We start from the raw sequence: 26,082 nt of genomic DNA, 5'->3' as shown, positions 1-26,082 counted from the left end.
TTTAGCTCCGCCCCCGCCGCACAGTAAGCTCCGCCCCCGCCGCACTTTTTTTTTTATTCCGCCCATGTGTGAGCTGTGTCGGCCGCAGGGCGCCCCCTGCTCCATGGCGCTCTGTGCGGCCGCACAGCTCGCACACCCCTAAGGCCGGCCCTGAACATCTCCAAGTGTGGGTCAAAAAGGCAGAAAAAAATGCTAATTGTAACTAGACTTGGTACAAACTAGCAAAAAAATTATCCTACGCTAAGGTTTAAAATATGCCTTTTGAAATACCCTGGGGTGTCTACTTTAGGAAATGGTAGGCCTTTGTGGGTTTTTTTAAACTTTCCAACTACAATAATGCCCCAAATGGAAGCATAGGCCAACTAAATCCATCTCTCAAAATTGTACTGTAAATACTGAAATGGATAGGTCTCCTATATGGCACTGTAGCTTCACGAAATAGTGCCAAAGACATACAATGGGGGTGTCATTTTACTCAGAAGACTTAGCTGAGCATAATTTGGGGGGTTTGAACTTAGTGGCACATGTGAAATATACAAAATGCCCAGCAAAAATGCAATCCATATGTAAAAAACGAACAAAATTATTTTTTACCACATAATTTGGCATATATTGGTGAAAAAATGGGGGCATGTTAAGGCACAATATGCACCTTATGAGATACACTGGAGTGTCTACTTTTACAAATGGAAGGCCTTTGTGGGTTTTTTTTTAACAGTCAAACTGCTATAATACCCCAAATGGACGCATAGGCTCATTAAATCCATCTCTCAAAATTCTACTGTGAATACTGAAAAGGACAGGTCTCCTATATGGCACTGTAACTTCACGAAATAGTGCCAAAGACATACAATGGGGGTGTCATTTTACTCAGAAGACTTAGCTTAGCATAATTTGGGGGGTTTGAACTTAGTGGCACATGTGAAATATACAAAATGCCCAGCAAAAATGCAATCCATATGTAAAAAACGAACAAAATTATTTTTTACCACATAATTTGGCATATATTGGTGAAAAAATGGGGGCATGTTAAGGCACAATATGCACCTTATGAGATACACTGGAGTGTCTACTTTTACAAATGGTAGGCCTTTGTGGTTTTTTTTTTAACAGTCAAACTGCTATAATACCCCAAATGGACGCATAGGCTCATTAAATCCATCTCTCAAAATTCTACTGTGAATACAGAAAAGGACAGGTCTCCTATATGGCACTGTAACTTCACGAACTAGTGCCAAAGACATACAATGGGGGTGTCATTTTACTCAGCAGATGTAACTGAACACAAAATAAAACTTTGTACAGGAATAGCACACACCAACTTTACAAAATAAACATGAGAATTTCTTTGTTATAAGTTTGTGTGCCAAAAAAAAAAAAAAAAACACTCCAATTTTACTCCAATATTTAGCAGAGGTTGGCGTTGAAATGACTACGTAGAAAGTGTCAAAACAACCTTAGGTAAATAGCCTGTGGTGTCTACTTTATATAAATATATACTTTTGTGTGGCAATTTTGTTTTCTTTTATGGCTATTAAGCTTACAAGACAAACATACCAAATTCTAAAATCGCTCCACATTAAAAGTTTATTTTACTCCTTGTGCTTTGTGACCTGTAACTACCAAAAAAAACTTTAAATCCCAGACACATTATATATTCTGTAAATCAGGACAACTAAATGAATTTATTTTTTAATTACTTTCTTTAACCTGCACTAATTATGCACACATTATGATTGCAAAAACTGTAAAAACAAAACAATATTTTTCATTTTTTTGCATTTTTCTGTATTTTTTTTATAATAAGTAAGTATATATATATATATATATATATATATATATATATATATATATATATTATATCAAATTAAAGCCCTTTCTGTCCTTTAAAAAACAGTATATAATATGTGTCGGTGCAATAAATGAGAGATTCAAATTGCAGTTGAACGCAAACAGCAAGAAAATGCAAAAATTGCTTGTGTCATTAAGCGTAAGTCAAGCTTCTGAAGCTGTGTCCTTAAGGGGTTAACTCCCATGCATGCAAGATAATGCTTTATTCAGTAAAAAAAAAAAAAGCAGGAATTCAGTAATGTCTCTTAACATCAATTAATAGTAAATCTGCATTTTTTTCCAAGTACATGTCATCAGTCTGCTCTTATTTGTTTGTTCTTTTATCACCACCAATAAATAAACCATCTCCCATACCCCTATATGCTTATAGTATGTATTCATGAACCTTTTCAGTTCCACAGAAATCTACAATTTTTTTAACATCTCCATGGGTCTGAAAGGGTTAACACATGGCAACTTTACATGACATCTCAGGAACTGAAACAGTTAAGACATATTTATGTGGCTATATAGTAGGATAAAAAGGTTTTATTGTCTGAAACTAATGCTATTAAAAGGGACTGATTCTATACGCTTTAAAAAATATTCATACTTGCTTTTTTTATTAATTGAAATGCACTTCAAAGAAACTACCTGTGTTTGTTTGTTTTTTTTTTATTTGAAAGGTTGAATGTTCTATGTTTCTAAACATTCTAGTTGCATGATTTATTGACCTTTCAGGACTTTCACCGCGCGCACTCAGCCTGCAGCCTATGTGCGTGCTCGCTCCCGAGAGACGTAGCTCTTTACAGAGAATCAACGTTACCACGACGCCGTAAAGCGAGGAAGGGAACTTGCTGCTGGTAGAAGAGAATCAGGTATCCTATTGTTGACATCTCAATTTCTTCCTGTGTTTTGTTTTAGTAGGAAGAATATTTAACATATATATATATATAGAAACATGTAGTTTATACATTGTCAGTTTTCGAAAATAACATTTTACTGATACCATGTTTTGTCTTGCATGTGTTTCTGTCTAATGTAACTCTTCGTTATCGAACTTTTATAAAAACAACCTGACAATATCATGTTGCAATTTAAATCACATACAAGGGTAACTAGGTGTATCCTCAGGGAACAACTGGCAAACAATAGTATACAGTATATGGCTTTAGATACAACTTCACACCAATAATATTATTTTCCTAATATAACATAGATCCTACAACAATCTTGTATTAATAGCAAATTGTGTTAGAATAATATCTCTGTATTATTTTATTGAATCATTGTTTGTTTACTCCAATTAATGTACCATAGTCCAACACCAGTGTTTTTGTTTTTTTTAATTTAATTTTTTTATATAAATTACACTTAAATACAGAATTATATAGACTGAGAGCCCCACATTTATGTTGGACATATGAATTGAGTTGACTTTCATAATCTGTGGAGGGAGGTATAGTGATTTTCAGTCATGTGCAGTGCTTGAATGCATGAATAATTTGTATTTCTTTCCCCTTCCAGAACAGATATTTGAAGATGAGTCGTAGAAAGAAGGCACCTCCAGTTAAGCTGGATGAAGAAGCAAAGAAACAACACTACTGGAACATGCATGAAGATAGGAGATATGAGGACTTCTCCTTGGTGGAAGATGTAGATGATCCTGGACCAAGTACCTCATTTTCTTTTCTTGAAGTTAAAAATGCACCAAGTGATGAAAATCAGTCATTGGATCCCAAACTTGATAAAATTCCAACAGAGGCAGATGAAGCTATATGTGCTTTGGATCCGCTGAAAGTTGAACTCAACCTGGTTGTTTCTCGTCTTCCAGTGGAAGAGTTTTGGAAGGCTTTGCTTGGTGTGTTCAATCTTCACTTTTCTCCTGGGCAGACTATAAATAAAGTTTATCAGGATGTCAGTTTTTCATTGACTAAAACTGACTCAAAGTCAGCTCATTTGCTTATGTGTATTCATGCAAGAGATGGGGAGCTAGATGAAGAAGGATCAAAAACGGGGTCCAGAAGCAACTATGATGAGACGTTGCATGTGGAAACAACGCTTAGTGATGATCTACTAGAAGACTTGAGATGGCTGCAAAAGAAAAAGCTTATAGCACTTTACCAAAGGCCTTCAGAAAATACAAGAATTGAGGTATTTTGACAGAATTGGGATTTGCAGGTTAAATATTAATTTGTAACAGATGTGGCTCTCAAGTGATTTGAATTGGTCATGGTTCCTGAAGTCTGTTTGTGCAGCGTTTTGCTACAAACGCAGCACATAGAGAGGTTAACACATTAGCTGCTGAAGGTCCCCACTCAGTCCACCTCCCAGCTTTCTTTACAATCTGGTGGGTGTGGTGGAAGTCCTCGGTCAAGATCAGACTGAGGGAGTACTTCGCCTTGGCACATGGAAAAAAGGTAAGTTTTAAGTTGTGTTGACCAGCACCGAGAAATACAACAGAGAGGGTTACTACAATCAAAACCAGTGTTTTAAGAAAGGAGGAATGGTTTTTGGTGGGAGCAACCCCTTCATATATATGTAGCGTGTTTAGTTTTACTTATTATGGAGTTGAGATGTTTTTCCTGATGCTGAACCGGTCATCAAAAAATAAAAAAAGCAATGTATTCTGTCATGTCTCTGTCCATGGTACTAGGTAAATAATCATACAGTCAGATAACAATGGTTCCATAATTTATTCATCAGTATGTAACAGCACAATTTTCATTATTCCTTTTGTGAACTACATTTTTTGGGGGAGAGTCTTATTTGTTATAAACATCTAATTTACTCTTTTACTAATGATCATTTTCCAAAACCTAGAACCCGGGTTCATGGAGTCATGGAAGCAATACCTAAAAATTAGCCTTAAAGACACAATACTTTTATTTAAAAATTTACAAATATGGTACATTTTCAGAAAAATAACATTGTTGATTTTGTTTGTAAATAATTCTTCAAAATACTTCAGGTGTGCATTGTTCGTTTTCATCCTTCACTCTACTTCGGATAGGTTCTCCTTAGTTGTGCCAGCTGGGCCATTGCCCATTTTAGGTCCATTATGTGTGAAAAAAATTAAAACAATAATAATGTAATACCGTGAGGCATTACATGTATTCTAACTTCCTGCTTAGAGGGAGCATACCCAGAAAGAGAAACCAAGTGGAAGCATCTTTAAATTTTTCTATTTTTTTTAAACAGTGGAGGCAAACCATATGTATTCACGTGAATTGGAGCAGGTATCTTTATTATTTATGCAATATGTACACCATGCAAGGACTGCAAGGTTTAGTATCAATAGAACAAATGTGTCCTGTTACATAACATTAACCTTCTTGGTAAATTAGCCAATTGATGTTCTCAGTGGCTGCACAGTCAATGTACCAAAAGGTGCATCATGTACCTGGCCGTAATGTCCATCTGACCCGGCAGAACCTCATCCAAATAGTTTCAGCCCACGGGTGTCTGACCGCTTCAGTGGCATAATTGTTTATGTTAGAATATTCAGGGCATGCACACTGAAAAAGTGATAGATGGGGTGACACTCTCAGCCTATCACTGGCCAGTGATTGGAAGGGCACCACGGGAGCCCTCCAATATTGTCAGGGTTGTTCATTCTAAATGTTTTTTTTTTATTATTAAACTAAGAAAGCTTTATTTTTTTAACGACAAAAATACAATTCTTAAAGGAACACTATAGTCACCAGAATGAGTACAGCTTACTGTAGTGGATTTGGTGCTTATAGCCTATCCCTGCAGGCTTCTCAATGTAAACGCTGTCTTTTCAGAGAGAAGACCGTGTTTACATTCGTGCCTGGTAACACCACTAGTGGTAGCATCTCCACGCTCTGCATGGAGGTGCTAAACATTCCCCATAGAGATGCATTGATTCAATGAGAAGATGCTGATTGGCGCAGCATTTTTCCGCACCTGTGCAATAGCCTTCCAATGCTTTATTTAAAAAAAAAAAAAAAATTATGGAAAATCATTGAATTGGCTGAGATCATCAAGATTGATAATATTGCGATGCGATACCGGCAAGTTGTGGGAATAAAGATGAGTAAAAACACTTTTTTATTTCCCATGCGATCGGAGGGGCTGGTCACCTACTATGTATGTGGCATGCGTATTGCGTCCCCTCCTTCAGCTGATTTTGGGGTAACCCGACAGCCTGACTCAGCGCTGGGGTGAGTAAGTGAGTGAAAGATTGTTATTTATTTTTAACCCTTTTGTGATTTGGGGGGGAGGGGAGGGTAACGACAACAAGGCAGAGGCAGAAGGATACTTTAGTGTTTATAATACATCTTTGTCTTCTTTGAGACAAATTAAATTAAATAGTCCATGTGTGGCTATTTGTATTCTTTATATTTGTTCATAATAGTGTGTGCAAGCTTCTATATATTTTTTTTTGGATTATATACTGATTTGGAGTTTCTTGTAGTACCCTCTAGGAACCTTTTGCACCTCAATATGGCAGAGTTTTAAGAAAACAAAGTTGCTTCTAACTCCACACAGCCCTGGTTTATAACTATGCAATAAATGTTAATCTAGCTGTTGTGTTCCGGGTTTTTTTTTTGTTTGTTTGTTTTGTTGAGCCTCAGTTAATTGTTTTATCTTCATTTTTAATTTTTATTTTTTATGGAGCTCTTTATTCTTTGTCTTTATTTCAGGTTGGGGTTTACTTATTGGAAGCATGCTTGTCCAAACCAGACTTTATTAGTGAAGGCAGTGGAAGAATGAAAAAGGCTTGCATCCTTATTCAGAGACTGATGGAGAAGTTTTATGATTTTATAATCCCAGGTAAAAAAAAAAAAAAAAAAAATTGTCCTAATTTTAGGAATTCTGTGGAAACAAGTTATTATTAACGCTGCTTGTAGATTTTTTTTTTCCATTTGTAGTCCAGTTTATAAACAAAATCACAACAGCTAATCACATATAGAGTTACTATTTAAACCTCATTATTTCTCATTATAGCTGGTAGTGACAAAGTAACCACCAGTGTTAATGAGATTATTTAATTTCTTGCTTTTTGTCTTGATTACTGCCCACTACTTGAGTAAACAGTCTTATTTAACTTATTAATAAATGTTACTACGCTAAGCTAAATTTAGATTTGACTTATACATATGAAAACCATATAAGGTTTTCAAACTTGACTTAATCCTGCGCCAGGCAAAGCTCCTGGCGCTGATCTTCTGTGCCCCGTCCAGACGTCACCCAGCTCTCTCATGGTCCAATCATAGGCTTCGCATTCAGAAGCCTGTGATTGGATTTGTTAGGCCAGCTCAGAGAACATACGCACTATCTAAGCCGGAGGGTGAAAGGGATATTTTAGTTTAAAAAAACACACAAAAAAAACTCCTACAAGTTACAGAGGGAAATGTTAGGGAATGAACAGTGAGAGAGGTAAACAATCTTCCACTAGCAGATGCTCTGCCTGCACAGGGGAAGATTTTTACATCTGTCAGCAGTATGCCCTGACGACAGACCTAAATTATGCACAGAATTGACTTTAGGCAGCCGGAATAGAGTTCTGGGCTGCCTAAATCACATTTGCTGGGGATGCAACTAAAAGTAAAAAAAAACTCTGGATGTACAATGTTTCAAACAGAAACACTGCACATCCAGACTCCTACCACCATGAACAGTTCAATTTACTGCAGTTGTCATTGTGGTTGGAGTATTAACCCATTAGGGTGGAGGGCTGTTATAAATATAGGCTGGGAATAGAAGAGGTTCGTCAGTAAGTGTGAATAATGTGTGACTGTTTACCCTGTGCAAACATTCTAAATGCTTTTTAAGTAAAAACACAAAACAAAAATAAAGAAGAGTAGTCCCCAAATAATAGAACACTCAATGCTGGTATAGGTGCTATAAAACACACAAATTATTTACACCTTAGTATACCTTAATCAACTTTCTTAGAGAAAGTTGGTGTGAATCAGGGGGAAGCACTCAAATCCTAAGTGATGATGCTACCTTGTGTATCCATATGCAAATGCCTCAGCTACAATAAATGTCTCTTGGTTTGTAATAATATATAGACAAGAGTTCTGTTGAATCATTGGATTCTATTTTCTCCCTAAGGAATGGTGCACCTAGGAGAGTATGTGCGGCATTCAGTCATAAGGTCTAAATACGAAGACCGCTATTGCTAGTGCCCTAGGTCTCCTGATAATACCTTCGTGGGTGTTCTATACTGCAGCTATCACTAAAGTTAGCGTACTGTCATTCATGCATTCAATCACACCAGACCATTGATCTTCAAGTTAAAGACGACATGTCAAACTAGTGAAGCAAAACAAAATGGTACCACCATCCTGACCACATTTTCTCAGGTTCTGATCCATTTAATTCTGGACAAAACAAGGGAAATTATTTGCTGCTCCATTTCTGGTTTATTAGTAAGCCTGTTCTAATGTTATAAATATTAACACCTCCCAAATCTCATCCTTTTGATGAGTCAGACCATCATTGCGACCATTTCACCAATCCCTGTTGCCTATCATGATGACCCTCTTTCTAGGAACTCTTTTTAAATATTTGGTATGCGTGATATGTCAATTGTATACCAGTAAAGTGTAATTTTGCAATGTTAGGCAAAAAGATTGCAGATAATCTCCAAACCCCCCTGATAACACATTAGTTCAATAAAAGAATAATGTAGTCAGGAAAAAAAAGACAGAATTAGACAAATAAGCAGAACTTCAGTACAAACAGAATGCAAAAACTACCAAGTTCAGGTTAACGGGTATCACGCAGTCGGATAAACTGCTAAATCACAACAGTAATATTAAACCAGAATAGGTCTGTTCAACAGATAGCGGAAATTGTCAGAAGCATCAGACAGTGGATTCACATAGTGTATATAAGACAACTGTGGCTATGTACCATCACTAATTGGGGGGAGCATAAAATCAAAACAAACATGTACTTTTATACATTCACGCATTTACCTACTAAGACAAACAAAGTTTAAAACTGCACGTGCTTCAGTCTCATGATCGGAATTCAAAGTGACAATTTTTCTTTTTGTCCATAAGTTCAAAACCATAAATTTGGAATTACCTTGAATTCTCACTTTAGTGAATGACTCTGTGTGAATGCAAATATACCATTGTATGATTTATTAGTTTGTATCGTTTTTCCACTGTATCTCTACTTATGAAGAAACTTTGTTCCATTCAATATTAATATGAAATGTGTTTGCATATAGTTGACCAGTCTAGATTGGTAGATTTCGAGTTGTGTTCTATTGTTTTCTAAGCTGTATAGAGGATATGTATTTTTGAGAATGTTCCACAAAAACCTATTTGAGGTGAATTTATTAAGATTGAAGAATTTTTGTAAGCAAAGTTTCATTTGAAATTTGAGGTTTTCTAATTTGTTACAGTTCCACCAAATATGTGGCAAGCTTCCTTTTTCTAGATGGCATCTCCAAAATAAATCTGAGTTATTCTTTGAAATGTTATTGTCATACCACCTATATATGTTTATAGTGCAGTTCTAACATAGATATACAGTGGATATTCTGTGACACACGTTGAATGGCCTTTAACCAATCCTCCATTGGAAATTCAATGTGCATTTACATATTGGGAAAAATGTAACCACTTTATAATTTATAATCTGAAGTCCTTCAAGATTTTGAACAGGAAGCATAGCTGACTTGGAGATTTTTTTCAGTTCTGCTATTTTACCCTTAAATTCGAAGTTCACTTTCAATTGTACAGCGCTATGGAATTTTGCTGGTGCTATATAAATAATAATTCCTGACAATTCTCATTTTAGTAAGTAACCCTGATAATGATGTCTGATTATCCATAATATTCTGTCCCTTCGCCACAACCAAGACGCTATGCTTGAAAGGAAAATTACCTTATTTTATTATTTGAAACGCTGGGAGAAATCTGCAGTTATTGTGAATGCCACACAATGTAATTTGTCCTTGTTCTGCTTGTCTTTCCTTTCTGTCATGGCATAGTTTGCTTTCCCAATTTCAGAAAATCTGTCTTGGAAAATGTATGATTTTTTTTTTTTTTTACATCTGCAGATACCGAGGAGAATGAAATGGAATCAGATCAGGAGTTAGAGAGGCAAAACATTGAAGAATTGTATGACTACGTAAGGCAAACCCACCAAACAGAAGACAAGGTTTTAAAGGAAGATGTGCAGCATCCTGCTTTGATTCCTGTGCTGCGACCTTACCAAAATGAGGCTGTGAACTGGATGCTGTTGAGGGAAAACTTCAAAAATTTGCGTTCTAATAGTAGGTATATTTTGCAATATTGCTCAAGTATTAATTTTTTTTCATGTGAAACTCTTCTTCTCAAAAAATACACTTGAACATATTCACAGCCTGATATGTGCAGCTAAATTGCTCTCTGTGTCAAGGATTTAAATCTTGCATGTCTACGCACTACTGATTTCTACTGAAAAACAATATCTTACTTTATTTCTGTGCAAGATCTTATACTAAATCTACCTTTCCAAGAGATTTGGAACTAAAAAGTATATGGGCCTGCCCCATAAATTTAAAAAAATCCATTATTTATTTTTAATTTCTTTTTTTACTTTTAATTTACAAAAAAAAAAAAACATGTTTTCTTTTAGAGTTAGTATTAACTAATTTAGATTATAATTATCTGTGCCATTTCTATTTAGGAAGCATGGTTTGAATTAAAGGATCAGTCTACATTATTAATGTAAATTTTGTAAAATTAGAATTTCTCTCCTAGCTAGTCAGTGTTGTTCAGATTGACATTGATTACGCTGAAGTTTTAATGCCACTTAATTAACCCCTTAAGGACCAAACTTCTGGAATAAAAGGGAATCATGACATGTCACACATGTCATGTGTCCTTAAGGGGTTAAAGAGGCCAATATGGGGACTATTCCTCCGCACCGGAAAGATCCTTGGTTTACCACAAATCATTCCTAAAGAGTCTTAAACCAAGCAACAGTGTTAAGGGACTCAATCAAATAATGAGCCTTTATTGTGGATATCTTCTTTTTTTTTTAAATATAGTAATCTGCTAACCAATGATATCTTTATAAACATGCAATAGTATCAGTATGAGCTACATGATTGGATAATGGAAAATATATTACCAGTTGCTAAATGTCTGCCTATTTTTGTGATTCATATAAATTCAGGTAAATGCAACATTAAATTAAATGGTTTTTAAAGTTTTTATTTTTGGTTTTCCATTTTTACTCTAATAGAAAGCACTTTGCATGTATTATGGCGGGAAGTCACAACATTAGATGGAGTAAAAATCTACTTTAATCCTTTCACTGGATGGTAAGGCTTAAGACATTTCATTCATTTTCTTGACTTTTATTTTACGTAAATAAAATAACCTCTCAGTTTGTATTAAATACAATATAAGACTTTTTAACGTGACTATACTCCCAAGCAACAATTCTGTTAAACCTATGCTACTGGTGGCTACTTTCTGTTAACACTAACCATTTCTAGTCAATATATCAACCCTGATGCAAATAATGAATTGAGGTGCACATTTTCAGTAGTCTAAGAATGGTAATTTTGTATTTTTTATATTGCTTTCTCTTTGCCATGACTTCTATTTGTAGTATTATCAGAGATTGTCCACATGCTGGTCAAGAGTGGCCAGGGGGAATCCTAGCTGATGAGATGGGTCTTGGAAAGACAGTGGAAGTTCTGAGTCTGATCCTTTGCCATCCACGGAAAGATGTCAAAAATGATGTACTGACACTACCTGAGGTAATACAGCTCAAATATAAGGCTTCACATACAAAATAAATGTAGCGTTTTTGCCACTTACTGTCCCCAAAATACATGTATTAAGGATTCTCACTGCACTTGAATCACTTTGCAACTTATTACTATGAAGGTTACATAGCGCCTCTAATAGGCCTGGCAATCAAGCATACGACAAATGCATTTCAAATAATGTGATGGTAGCCTAACTATTCAACTGGTACGTGCTAAAATAGTCTGTGAGTACTTCTTACTATTAGCATCAATAAAAGGTAAATGTTCCTGCCCTGTTCTGTAACGTAATCGAATCCAGGAAGAATTAATGTAGCCATTCTTGTCTAGAAGCTGCAATCATAGAATCTCCCCTTACTAATATTCGTACTGTTTTTAAAGAAAAACGTATTGTTTCAAGGGGAGCACCCCTACCCTGCCAGTTTATATACACACCAGATTTTTAACTAGTCCCTTCCATAATCTCTGCTAAGTAAAAGAGCGCGGAAAAATGTGGAAATAAAATGTGTATTCTCTGATACTCACCCTTTCACACAATCATTTGCATTCATTTTATAAGTGGAGGCATTTACTTTACCTGGCTAGCATAATGCGGTGTAGTTAGGTCTTGTGGAAACCAGTCAGTAGTCAAAATAAATAATACTCCCATGCTACCTTTTTAAGAGTTAAAAAAGAAACGTTTCTGAAATACGTTTATAATATATCCTTTTCCTATGTAATTGCAATTCATAAAAATAATCACTAGAGTCCAACCTATTGTTATTACAAGGAGAATTAATGAGCATATGTATTTTCGAGTAATGCATAAATACATCTGTATAGGTCTGTTTCTATCCTAAATACTATTTTGTTTTTGTTTGTTTTTTCAGGGTAAACTAGTGAACTTCTTCATTCCACCCCCTCCAGCAGATAAAAAGAAGAGAAAAAAAGAAAAAGAGAGAGACTACAGAATCAGAAAAGAAAAAGTACAATACCCGAGTAAGTATTACAGATTATTTATTATTTCAGATCATATGCAGCATTTATTAATCTCTCTAACATTGTGGTGTGTTTTATTTTTTTATTTTTTTTAAGAATATATTAACAGTGCCTTTGTCATATAAATGAGTGTGTTTTTGTAGCTAGCTATACATTTGAAGATACAATGGGGAATTATATTACTAATAGTTGTATCTCAGCACATCCACTCTACTACCTTTTAGCAGCTCCCATGAATTGTGACTCGGCCAGTGTCTGTCATTTAACCCCTTAAGGACCAAACTTCTGGAATAAAAGGGAATTATGACGTGTCACACACGTCATGTGTCCTTAAGGGGTTAAGGCTAGTGACCATGTTTTAACAGTTCTTCTAACAAACGTAAAATACAAATTTATGAGGCCATTAATTTTATTGACCGCATATAACTACATACCAACTGCCAAATATGTACTTCTAATAAACAATAAAGAAATCTTCCAGCACCCCCTTTTCAGCACAGCGTTCTTTTATTAAGTCTCTTTTGTGTAAAAAAAAACAGCAGTTTCAACCACAACTGTGGTCTTTATCGAGCTCTATCAGCTGTGGTCAAAATGTCGCTGTTTCTTTACACTGAAGACTCTTTAATAAAAGGACATTTCATCCTTGTTTGTATGTAGATCGGCTGGAGGCGAAACCAGGTTCCTGTGGATAGGTGCTGTTTCCCCTGGTGCTTCTGTCCTTTTTTTTTTTTTTTTTTTTTTTTTATATATATATATATTTTTTTTTTTTTTTTTGTATAGAGTGATGGATCAAAAAAGATATACCGTATATACTCGAGTATAAGCCGAGTTTTTCAGCCCATTTTTTGGGCTGAAAAACCACAACTCGGCTTATACTCGAGTCAGAGTCTGTATTATGGCAATTTGCATTGCCATAATACAGACTGGGGGAGAGGGGGGCTGGCAGAGCTGTAACTTACCTTTCCTGCAGCTCCTGTCAGCTCTCTCCTCCTCCGCGCCGTCCGTTCAGCACCTCGGTCAGCTCCCAGTGTAAATCTCGCGAGAGCCGCGGCTCTCGCGAGACTTACAGTGTGAGCTGATAGAAGGAGCTGCACGGACGGCGCAGAGGAGGAGAGAGCTGACAGGAGCTGCAGAACAGGTAAGTTACAGCTCTGCCAGCCCCCCTCTCCCCCCCACTGAACTGCCACTGGACCACCAGGGAAGGAGAGCCCCCCTCCCTGCCATATATCAAGCAGGGAGGGGGGACGAAAAATAAATAAAAATATAAATAAAATAAGAAATAATAATAAAAAATAATAATAATAAATAAAAGGGGGTATAAGGACCACTGTGGGAGGGGGGGGGGGTATAAGGACCACTATGGGAGGGAGGGGGTGGGACAAGGACCACTATGGGAGGGAGGGGGGGGGATAAGGACTAACTATGGGAGGGAGGGGGGGGATAAGGACCACTATGGGATCGAGGGGGGGGATAAGGACCACTATGGAAGGGAGGGGGGGATAAGGACCACTATCGGAGGGAGGGGGTGGGATAAGGACCACTATGGGAGGGAGGGGGGGATAAGGACCACTATGGGAGGGAGGGAGGGAGGGGGGGATAAGGACCACTATGGGAGGGAGGGGGATAAGGACCACTATGGGAGGGAGGGAGGGGGGGATAAGGACCACTATGGGAGGGAGGGGGATAAGGACCACTATAGGAGGGAGGGGGGGATAAGGACCACTATGGGAGGGAGGGAGGGATAAGGACCACTAGGGGAGGGGAGGGGGAAGTAAGGACCACTAGGGGAGGGGAGGGGGAAGTAAGGACCACTAGGGGAGCAGAGGGTAAGGACCACTAGGGGAGGGGTGAGTCAGGACCACTGGGGGAGGGGGGTGAAGGAACACGGGGGTGGGGAGGTAAGGACCACTGAGGGAGGAGGAGGGGAGGTCAGGACATATGGGGGGGGGGGGGCAAATATCCTTGCACCGGCCCTGCACACACTGCATTCATACACTGCATTCATACACTGCATTCATACACTGCATTCATACACTGCATTCATACACACACTGCACTCATACACACACACACTGCACTCATACACACACACACACTGCACTCATACACACACACACACTGCACTCATACACACACACACTGCACTCATACACACACACACACTGCACTCACACACACTGCACTCATACACACACGCTGCACTCATACACACACACGCTGCACTCATACACACACACGCTGCACTCATACGCACACACTGCATTCATTATACACACACTGTAAATAAATATTCAATTAATATATATTTTTTAGGATCTAATTTTATTTAGAAATTTACCAGTAGCTGCTGCATTTCCCACCCTAGTCTTATACTCGAGTCAATAAGTTTTCCCAGTTTTTTGGGGAAAAATTAGGGGCCTCGGCTTATATTCGGGTCGGCTTATACTCGAGTATATACGGTAGATTCTTTTTGAGGGGGAGGTGTTTGTTTGGGACATGGACCACCGAGCAAGTCCTTTCCACAGTGCTCAGTTTTGTTTAATTCTTGAATATTTAAATAATTTTGAAATAAGCTTGGGCTTTTTATTTAATTTTTTTTTATAACATTTTTATGTAAAAGGACACTCCCACCCTTATAGCAAGGTAAACTCATTCAAGTTGCTATGGTGGCAGGAGTGTCCAGGTGTTGTCTTATTGTCCTGGGTTAAAATGATTTTGCAACTGTTTAACTCATACATACTGTTCCTTCCAACGGCCAGCTTGTAATAGCATCACCTTGCTAAACCTTCATCCAGTGATGGCAGCGTGGAACGACACCGGTGGGAAATGGTCTTTGTCTTCAGAGACCCAATTGTGCGATTAAACTTTTGCAAAACGTTTTAAGCCCTGAAGATCAGAATACTCCTGCCCACATAAATACTTAAATGAATTTGTTGTTATGGGATAGAGTGTTCCGTTAAGAATAGAATGGATGAATGACAGTATGCATATGTATACATTGTGAAAAAGAATCATTAGATAAAGTAGAAGTACTACCAAATTAAGTGGTACAGTATATGAGTAGTTTATGAGCAATTAAAACCATATTTTATGCAGGTATCACGAGATCTGGTTATCAAACTTCAAGGTGTTTTCAGTTCAAAACCAAATTTTTAAATTCTAGCTAATATAGCCAATCCCTGACTGTAACTAAGTTTGGGCTGTTTTCTCGTTAATTTTGCTTTGCAGGTATGCGAGTCATGATACTGGCAGCAGTAAAAGAAATGAGTTCGAAAAAAGGTGTTTCCTTAATTGCCATCTTTAAGTATATAACTTCCATATACAATTATGATGTCAAGAAAAACAGACGACTTCTTAAAAAGACTTTGGAAAAACTAATCACTGAAAAAATAGTGGAACAAATTAAAGGTCACGGCCTAACAGGCTCTTTCAAACTTGGGAATAACTACAAGGGACAGATCCAAGATAAAACACAAAAACTGGTAAGGCCAATTAAATATGTATCAAACTCCAATGTGTTCTCATCTCTGGACTTTTTTGAACAGATTTCTGTTGAAGGTGGACCTGTCTTTCTTGATAAATACCAATCTTCTAAGACAAAAGAAACACAAACAAATGTCTGTTGAAAATGAGTCATCTAGCAATCTTTTTTTTCATTCATTTAATGTTAGATTTGCACCTAAATTGTCACAAAATTCTAAAATTACCTGTTACCTCATGTTAGCCTGATTTTGTGCAGATACTCCATTTTCTTTTAAATTTAGATTAAAGATTTAGTAAATAACATCATAATCAATTTGAGAAAAGGTGAAGTTAGGCAAGTGTTGCTAGTATGTATTCCTTACAAAAAGATCCAGCAATACATGGTTTATCAGTCATTTTCTATGTTGACTGTACAGAGATTATCACAAGGACTGACAGGAATCTAACATGGAGATACACAGTTACAGGATAAGTAAGTTTGTAATTCAAAACTGAATTCAATTTTACACCGAACATCCATCTTCATTACATATCATGGATAAGTGTAAAATGTAATATTAATAATCTTGGGAATAATCTTTAAATTATCTTTATTTTGCTCCTTATACATTATTAACCAGTATGCACCTGCTTTTTTTTTCTTTCTTTTTGAATAACGGTGCATTTTATAACTTTCATAAATATTTGTTACATGTTTAATGACTGAATCGGCCTTTAAGAGAAGGGTTACTTCTTCCTAGTTTTATGATAGGTAGGGGAAAAGCTGTTGGTGAATAACTTCATACATGCTGTCTGTCAATGAACCAACCTTTATTCTCTGCGAATATCACCCAGTGTTTGACTGTTGTGGTTCTTGGACCCCTATTCTGATCTGTGTTCTTTTAGATACCCACTACACATTTTTGAATTGTTTGTTTCGTGTGAAGTTAAAATGTTATGCAGGATGCCCTTTCACTGCTGCCCTCTGGAATCCGTAACAATGGAATCTGCAATAAGCAAACCCTGATTTCCAAACTATCAAGCCCCAATAGTGCTGTAAGAAAGTCAGTGCTCCATCAGCTGATCGTCTGCAATAAGCAAAGGTAGCCTTCTGAAAGACCACACGAAGACTCTATCCTGCACAGCATCATTTATATTTAATTTAACCACCCTGTACATTTATTTTATATATCCTGTGTGCATTGTATATTGTCTTGCTTTTATATCTTGTCTGTCATGCTAAAGTGTAGTTTTGCTAGCCCTGTATGTAATTGTTTTATTCACCTATATGCATTACTCTATTTCCCCTCTTATTTTTGATTGACCTCTGACCCCTTACCTTCTTTTATTGATATGTTTGTTTTTATTTGAATAACCATCCCTTCAGCTCTGTGCCTAGATACATATCCCCCTCCCTCAGCTTTTTTGCAATCCTATCTGATCCTCACATATCTTTATTCAACAGCCTGATTTCCAAACTATCAAGCCCCAATACTGCTGTAAGAAAGTCCGATACCCGCCCTCCCCTCACCACCCCATGCTCATTATTACATTTATAGATTGTCTGTCACACCCAAATTTTAGATAAGTAAAAATAACAGGTGTTCACACTGCCTCTTATTAGTACATTCCTGCACTTTCTTAACCCATAAAATATAATATTTACCCTACTTTCACCTGCTTTTGATATTCCAATTATTTCTAATTTACTTTTTCCCCGTTTAGCAATGATCTGTCTTTTCCTCCTTCTCCCTCAGTATAAATATCTCTCCTTACACCCACTTCACTCATCCCCCATCCACATTGACATATGCCTCTCTCTCTGTTACACTCCCCCTTTCTCTCATCTCATGATTTGCACTAATTTTTCTACTTTCTCACAATACTCCTACCCACAATAGATCTCATCCTAGACCCCATGCATACAAAACCCGTTCACACCTCCTGTCACTTTCGATACACAACTTTTTCATCTCAAACTCACTCCCACTACTTAGAGACCTGGCTGTCCCCCTCTGATAGCGCTACTCCTGCCTCTTTATGTTTTGGTGGGCTACAATTCTCTCACACTCCCAGACTCAACTGTAAAGGAGGTAGTGTAGGCATCCTTCTCTCCCCTCAATCAACCAATCATAACTCCACCTGCCCTATCCTTTTCTTCTTTTGAAGTTCACACTTTCTACCTATTTAAACTCACTCCTTGCTATTATCTAACCTCCCCCCCGGTCATCCTAGGCTATTCAGTCCTTGGTCACCTACTGTTCTCCATCTATACTGCCTCCCTTGGTAAACTCATTAGCTCCTTTTGGCTTCCAATATAATTTCTATGCGGATGACACGCAAATCTATCTCTCCTCTCCTGATCTCTCCCCTTCCCTCTTGACTAGTGTCTCTGACTGCCTCTCTGCTATTTCTAACTGGATGGTGCCCACTTCTTTAAACTCAACTTGACCAAAACTGAAATTCAGTTTTTTCCTCCCTCAAGTGTTGCTACTCCTGTGTCTATCTCCCTCCAAGTCAACGGTGCTACCATCAGCTCCACCACGCAGGTCCGCTGCCTAGGTTTTCTCTTTGACTCCGACCTCTTCTTCATACCTCATGTTCAGTCTATTGCCAAATCCTGCTGCTTCCATCTCAAAAACATTGTGCGCATCCGACCCTACTTAACGCCAGATGCGACTAAGGTGCTGATCCGTTCCACTGTCCTCCCTAATACACAAATGTGTCCCGTCTAGGCCCTTACGCTCTGCTGAAGACTTACGTCTGTCTTCTCTCCGTACTCCCACGACTGATTCCTCTCTTGCAACTGCCATCAGTCTAATACTATCCTTTAAAAAGAAACAAAGATATAATTCCTGGTAAACCAGGAAAAATAAATGGGTGGATTGGCGCTGATCAAAGAAGATGCAGCTACTCCCAAGTGCTACAGAATCACCAAAAAAGCACAATAGACATACATAGAAAATAGCAAATTGGATTTTGGGAGGTGCAACAGAAAATAGATAATAAACAGATTATACTTATATTCAGTGAATCCTGATTTGAACCTAGAATTCAAGAAAAAAGCATAGTATAATACTGTTACACTTAATAAGCAGAGTGAAAACAAAGGTAATGGGTCACTCACGATCTGCAGAGCCTTAGGAAGCAGGCTCTGGCTGTAAAGGCATGTGAATAATAAGCTTATTCAAGCTATCTCCACTGGTTCTTGGTGATAAGGCACTTTCTCTCCCCCACAAAGGACAACAGCAGAATAAAGTAAAGTAAAAAAGGTTTTACTGGTTTAAAAATTAATAAGAACAAAGGCACAACGCGTTTCGACCGTGACAGGTCTTCCTCAGGTGCATAATCCATAAGTTACATTTCATTCTGTTTTATACACATAAATTAATTAAACAATCCTAAACACATGATTGGTTGGAGGACCATATATGGTCTTTCCGACTTGCCTCCGCCATATTGGGAAGGTCAAATTAATACAAATTCATACAATCTACTAAAAACATTATTATCCAACATTATAACCCTAACTGGGCATCATAAACTATATAAACATTTACATTAATAGTATAAAAATACTTTGAGAACCCCCAGTTCTCTTCGAATTTTTCGAATTTTTCGGCACTTTTTTCCTCATCCGGGATTCCAAGATGGCGATCGGGTGTCTTCCGGTTTTCCTGACGTCATAGCGTCAACGTGGGGCTCTCAAAGTATTTTTATACTATTAATGTAAATGTTTATATAGTTTATGATGCCCAGTTAGGGTTATAATGTTGGATAATAATGTTTTTAGTAGATTGTATGAATTTGTATTAATTTGACCTTCCCAATATGGCGGAGGCAAGTCGGAAAGACCATATATGGTCCTCCAACCAATCATGTGTTTAGGATTGTTTAATTAATTTATGTGTATAAAACAGAATGAAATGTAACTTATGGATTATGCACCTGAGGAAGACCTGTCACGGTCGAAACGCGTTGTGCCTTTGTTCTTATTAATTTTTAAACCAGTAAAACCTTTTTTACTTTACTTTATTCTGCTGTTGTCCTTTGTGGGGGAGAGAAAGTGCCTTATCACCAAGAACCAGTGGAGATAGCTTGAATAAGCTTATTATTCACATGCCTTTACAGCCAGAGCCTGCTTCCTAAGGCTCTGCAGATCGTGAGTGACCCATTACCTTTGTTTTCACTCTGCTTATTAAGTGTAACAGTATTATACTATGCTTTTTTCTTGAATTCTAGGTTCAAATCAGGATTCACTGAATATAAGTATAATCTGTTTATTATCTATTTTCTGTTGCACCTCCCAAAATCCAATTTGCTATTTTCTAATACTATCCTTACCTTTTGAGTCACTTTACCCCACTCCCTATAGCATGTAAGCTCATTGAGCAGGGCCCTCAACCCCTCTGTTCCTGTGTGTCCAACTTGTCAGGTTACAACTACATGTTTGTTCGTCCACCCACTGTAAAGCGCTTCGGAATTTGTTGGCGCTATTTAAATAATATAATAATGGAATCCTGCAATAGCAGGGTCAGAATATCTCATCTGACTGTCTTTTCACCAGCAGTCGCTATTGATTTGCTGCTGATATGTTGTGTGTTGGTACTGTCAGCATCTGTAGCCTATCAAAATCCGTCTGCGTGTGTGTGTGTGTGTGTGTGTATATGTATGTATGTATGTGTGTATGTGTATATATATATATATATATATATATATATATACATACAAACCAGTGCACTCGCTTATTAACTAAACAGAGATTTTAAATCCTAAATAGTACTATTTAAACACCTCACCTGAAAAATAATGGGAGGATGGTTACATTACATGATCACACATGGCATAAGCCTGTCAACTGCATCAACTAAACAGTGATTTCACATTCTAAATAGTACTACTTAAAAACACCTCACCTAGATAAAAAATAATGGGGGTTTGGTTACATTATATGATCATACGTTGCATAAGCCTGCCAACTGCATCAAAGTACCCCATTCTTGGCAGGTCCTACACTACCACCTAATGCTTGCCCTTATGAGATTAATCCATTTACTTGGGAAATACTTCCTTCCTGGGACTCTCTGCAAGTCAAGGTTAAATAGGATCCTGGAACGAGACACCTGTGACAGGGAAGGGTGCAAGTATTTCCCAAGTAAGTGGATTAATCTCATAAGGGCTGAAACAGCGAGCTAATATAATGTGCCGGTCACACGCTGAAACAGCGATATGCCTGTAAGTTCAGACAATAATATGTAGTGTACAGCGCTACAGAATCTGATGGTGCTAAATAAATAATAAAATAATAATAATAGTGGCTGCAATGTGGTGTTAACCACTTCCCTTGTGGTCAAAGCAAAGTACAACCATAAATCAAAATACCCATACTGTTTGTACATGCATTGATATGAATGTATTTTCTGTGTAACATGTTGAATTCTATATATATATATATATATATATATATATATATTTATATATAGTATTAATTGTTATTTTTGCTGTTTGGTGTGCAGTGGGTACTTTGATTTATGGTAGCACCGGTTGCGTAGCCTGATCAGTTGTCAGACAATCGTAATTTGTAAAGCTCTAAACTGGTGTTACAACTTCAAGGCAGCAACAGGATTTGATATCTTCTCGTTTCCTTCAAATAATGACTGCATGTCTTTTAGCAACAATAACTTATTTAATGTTTTTCAAGAAATGTGGCAGGGTTTTCTGCAGTAGAAAGCTGACCTGATACACCGTAGGGCCTGGCATACGGTACTTGTACTGTTGAACCAGAACCCTATTGCAGTGCCCAGCAAGGACATCTTTGCAAAGTTCCTAAGGAGGCCTGAAAATGGGAAGTCTCCCAGGCAAATTATGTTAGCCCAGAGTCTAACTTAAAACAGAATAGCAACTGGGAATACTGCAGCCATGGAAAATATGCTGCACTGTCCAATGCATCAAAACCAAACTCCAAGCTAAATCTGTAGGATCGGGCCGATTGTATAGTATTTAATCTAGGAAGAACAAAGAGGAGCCAGAAAACTGTTACAGGCACAGCACAGGAAAGAGAAGGGATCCAAAGAAGGCTGGAGAGGAAGAACACTGGAAATATTCACAGGAACTGATTTCTGGTCTGGGGTTACGAAGACAGCTATCCCCTTATTGCATAACAACAAACCTGTTTCACTTAAGTACAGAATGATGTCAGGATGTTGCGACAAAAATGGCAATCCTTGCGGCATGATGTGTAAATATAGCAGTGTGAAAGGGGATTACATCCACAGCTGATATAAATATTCTGGATGATCGAGAAGATAGGGAAACTTCCCCAAGTTTTGAGATAATAGTAATTCTAATGGATACAAAGAGATATCTTGTGTATCTATAGTTGAGTTGACTACACTGTCTGCACAGTTGTGTTCTTTGTGTTAAGCTGAAAAACAACAACACAGAAATAATGAACACACTTAAAAAAAGCCTCTAAATGAAATAATATACATTTTGTACCATGAGATAGGACTGTTTACTTTTTTGCTGATTTTTGTTAATTAGAATTGATCATTGACCAATGCTTCTTTTACCTGTATATGTGTCCTTTATAACATTGTAACTCCAGCTTGCCAAACTATTGAGATTTTCACAAAGGCAGAATTTTTATTAAAAAAAGTTTTATTATTCCAATACAATCAAAAGGAATTATAAGATAAAGGTCTCAATTTAATATTTTTGGATGAGCTTTTTTTTTTTTAAATGATTAAATATTTAGATTATCTTTTTTTTCTTTCCAAAAATGTTAAATCTCCTGTCGTTTCGCATATGCTCAATGCAGGTGGCACCCATGCAGAATCTACAATAATCCCTTAAAGGGGAGTGCCAAATATATACAAGACAATATAGCAAAATATTTAATACATTTAAAAGTGTATTAAATAAATTTTAAAAATGTGTTTGCTTAATGGAATTGTCATATTACTATAACAAGCTCATACGGATACGGTGGATTCAATCTCATCAAATGCCTTGATATGTAAATCAGGTAAACCTTGGATCTTGTTCAGTTTTGTGCCCATTCCTTTCTTCATTTGTTTACTACAGGGAAATCATATCTAATATCTGCAAAAATCTTTTCACTGCCTTAACTGAAACTTTATTTATTTTTTTTCTATAGAAAACAAAAACTACAAAACCACTGCAACCCTGTCTACCTGAGCTCTGTGAGCATACGCAGGGAAATTCTGTTGTGGGCCACGATATGCACATTACTGTAAAAGACCATAACTATTGTACACACATTGTGAATGGATTAGCAAAAAATGGGCAACAAAACACTCGCAAAAGTGAAAGAAATCACAAGATTATAGACTATAGTTCAAATTCACCACCTAATGTATCTTCAAACGATGACCGCATCATAGATAATTTTGATGGTTCTGCTACTTTTGAAGCCAAGCAGGAAGATGTACAGGTGGAACTTCACTCTCAGGAAATATTTAATCAATTTCCTTCTGTCTCCCCATTCAATACCTCTGATTACCGATTCGAATGCATATGTGGTGAGTTGGGGATTCTTGATTACAAGGCCCGGGTTCAGTGCCTGCAGTGCCATCTGTGGCAACACGCTGAGTGTGTAAATTATAAAGAAGAAAACCTGGGTGTCTCGCCGTTCTACTGCCCTCATTGCCTTGTGGCCATGAAGCCTGTCTCTACTGGAGCCACCCTCATCATTTCTCCTAGCTCCATCTGTCACCAGTGGGTAGATGAAATCAACAGACATGTGCAATCATCGTCACTTCGTGTTATGGTGAGGACATCTTTAGACTGGCAGACGTGTTGCATGTCCGAACGATTTACCTTTTTAAATTGAGTACACATATAATTATTTAAAAAGACACTAACTTAAAAATGTGTGTCTCTTGCAGCACAGCAAGTACAATTTCTCCGTGGACATAGAATTCAACCAGCCGATCCCTGGTTTCCCTTTAATGTCGGTGGAAACTATATTGGGTATGAGCACACAGCTCCCAATAATTTCACTGGGTAAATGCCCAAAACACTCAGTACTGCACATATCTGGCACATACCCATCAATGTAAGCTGCTCTTACAGCTACAATATCTGTAACTAAAGTTGAAGGAACACTATGAGGTCATAAATACAAACATTAAAAACACTATTAAGTTGTCCACACCCCCCTTGTACCTCTAAAAATAGGATAACTTATCTATATTCCAGCCTCGCAGGTGTTCCGACGCTGGCCCTGCCTTGCCTCCTGTAGCATTGTATTTGCTGACCTCGTCAATTCTGAGACTGGATGGGGGCGGTACTAAATGCCGCTCTTGGCAATCCGCATTGAGTCATTGAATCTATATGGAGAAAGCTCAGTGTCTCTATGCTGTGCGTGGATACACTGAAGTCTGTTCTGCAAGTTCACTGACCAGGAAGCACCCCTAGTGGCTGTCTGAGTGACTAACTATACTTATCAGACTGCTGAATGTGTAAATTATACAATGACTGACTTCACTCATCAGAACAACCATTTAACAAAAGTCAGTCCCTACTGTACTAAATATACATTAGTCTCTCACTGGTATGGTGCAAGACATGTGCAGTAGTTTGTGTGCTGCTGCCTCCCTGACAAAAATAAAACTAAAGTAATGTCAGAGGGGCAGGTGGAGTATTAAAGGTAGGTGAGAAAAAACATTTGATAATCTGTGCTATGATCCCGGAAGTGCCCTCTAGTGGCTGTCTAGTAGACAGCCACTAGGGGAGGGCTTAACCCTGCAATGTAATTATTGCAGTTTATGAAAACTGCAATAATTACAGTTGCAGGGTTAAGGGTAGTGGGAGTTGGCACCCAGACCACTCCAATGGGAAAAAGTGGTCTTGGTGCCTGGAGTGTCCCTTTAAGCATATTTTGCAAGTTTTTACACCTGTAGCAGAATGTAAAGAGGTGAATAGGTGATCCGCGCACCACAACCTGTATAAGAATCATAGGTGCTTACGGACGCCGGAGCTTTTCTTTTTCTCGTATAATCTGAGATAAGATATGTGAAGCAAAGATATATCAACCTTCAAATCATAATAGGTTTATTTCCCCCCTCTCCATCCAATATTAATTAAAGCTGGGCTGTCTGTTTTTATGTATTATTTTGTAATTTTATGCTGACTGTCATAACTTTTAGTAAACTGATCAGTGTTGTTTTGTTCTTTCCTTTTTTGTATTTTCCCTGTAGGTTTATCAAGGTGTTAAAAAGCACGGATTCCTGCAACCCCAGATGTTAGCAGAGCATGATGTAGTAATTACCACGTATGATGTTTTACGTACTGAGCTAAATTATGTAGATATTCCTCACAGTAACAGCGAGGATGGAAGGAGGTTTAGGAACCAAAAACGTTATATGGCCGTACCTAGTCCATTGGTTGCAGTTGAATGGTGGAGGATTTGTTTAGATGAAGCACAAATGGTTGAGTGCACAACAGCTAAGGTTTGTGATTATTCTTGTCTTCTAGTTTCAGCATTTGTATTTTCTTTACATTAATCCTAATTGCTATACACTATATAATTGCAAGCATTGAAAATGAAATAAAATTAAAATAAAAAACAATGTGATAGAAATACAAAAATAAACTTAAATAATGCCTCCACTGGTTCAGTTTTTCCATTAGGCTATACTCACCAAAACAACTTTAGCTTATTGAAGCAGTTTTGGTGTATAGATAATTTCCCTGCAGTGTCACTGTTCAATTCTCTGCCATTTAGGAGTTGAATCCCTTTGTTTATGCACCCTAGTCACACCTCTCTGCATGTGACTTGCACAGCCTTCCTAAATACTTCCTTCTTTTCAAATTCTATTTAATTTAAAATGTTTTATCCCCTGCGCTGTTGATAGCTTGCTAGACCCCACAGAAGCCTCCTGTGTATCGGTAAAGTTTATTTTAGAGAGCAGGCAATAAGAACTTTTAAAGTAAGTTACATCAAATTGAAAGTGAAACCATTTTTTTTTTTCATGCATGGTGTGTTTCACAGCCAGGGGAGATGTGGCTAAGGCTGCATGGACAAACAA

At 37.5% G+C, this 26,082-nt stretch overlaps 1 protein-coding gene across 2 annotated transcripts in view; it reads left to right on the top strand.

The window, feature by feature from the left end:
- The first annotated feature begins 2,644 nt into the window (after positions 1 to 2,644).
- Positions 2,645 to 26,082, top strand: part of SHPRH (SNF2 histone linker PHD RING helicase) — a 74,238-nt gene continuing 50,800 nt past the window's right edge. For both annotated transcript variants that reach the window (XM_063443588.1, XM_063443589.1), the window contains exons 1-10: positions 2,645 to 2,708; positions 3,358 to 3,984; positions 6,501 to 6,630; positions 9,884 to 10,099; positions 11,056 to 11,134; positions 11,428 to 11,578; positions 12,457 to 12,565; positions 15,794 to 16,047; positions 23,187 to 23,819; positions 25,252 to 25,503. In XM_063443588.1, coding sequence (XP_063299658.1) covers positions 3,373 to 3,984; positions 6,501 to 6,630; positions 9,884 to 10,099; positions 11,056 to 11,134; positions 11,428 to 11,578; positions 12,457 to 12,565; positions 15,794 to 16,047; positions 23,187 to 23,819; positions 25,252 to 25,503 — 2,436 coding nt within the window. In that variant the 5' untranslated portion in view covers positions 2,645 to 2,708; positions 3,358 to 3,372. The remainder of the gene's footprint in view (positions 2,709 to 3,357; positions 3,985 to 6,500; positions 6,631 to 9,883; positions 10,100 to 11,055; positions 11,135 to 11,427; positions 11,579 to 12,456; positions 12,566 to 15,793; positions 16,048 to 23,186; positions 23,820 to 25,251; positions 25,504 to 26,082) is intronic.

This window comes from Pelobates fuscus, chromosome 2 (genome assembly GCF_036172605.1).
Source record: "Pelobates fuscus isolate aPelFus1 chromosome 2, aPelFus1.pri, whole genome shotgun sequence".
Classification (NCBI taxonomy): domain Eukaryota; kingdom Metazoa; phylum Chordata; class Amphibia; order Anura; family Pelobatidae; genus Pelobates; species Pelobates fuscus.
This window is presented reverse-complemented; position numbering and strand designations above follow the sequence as displayed.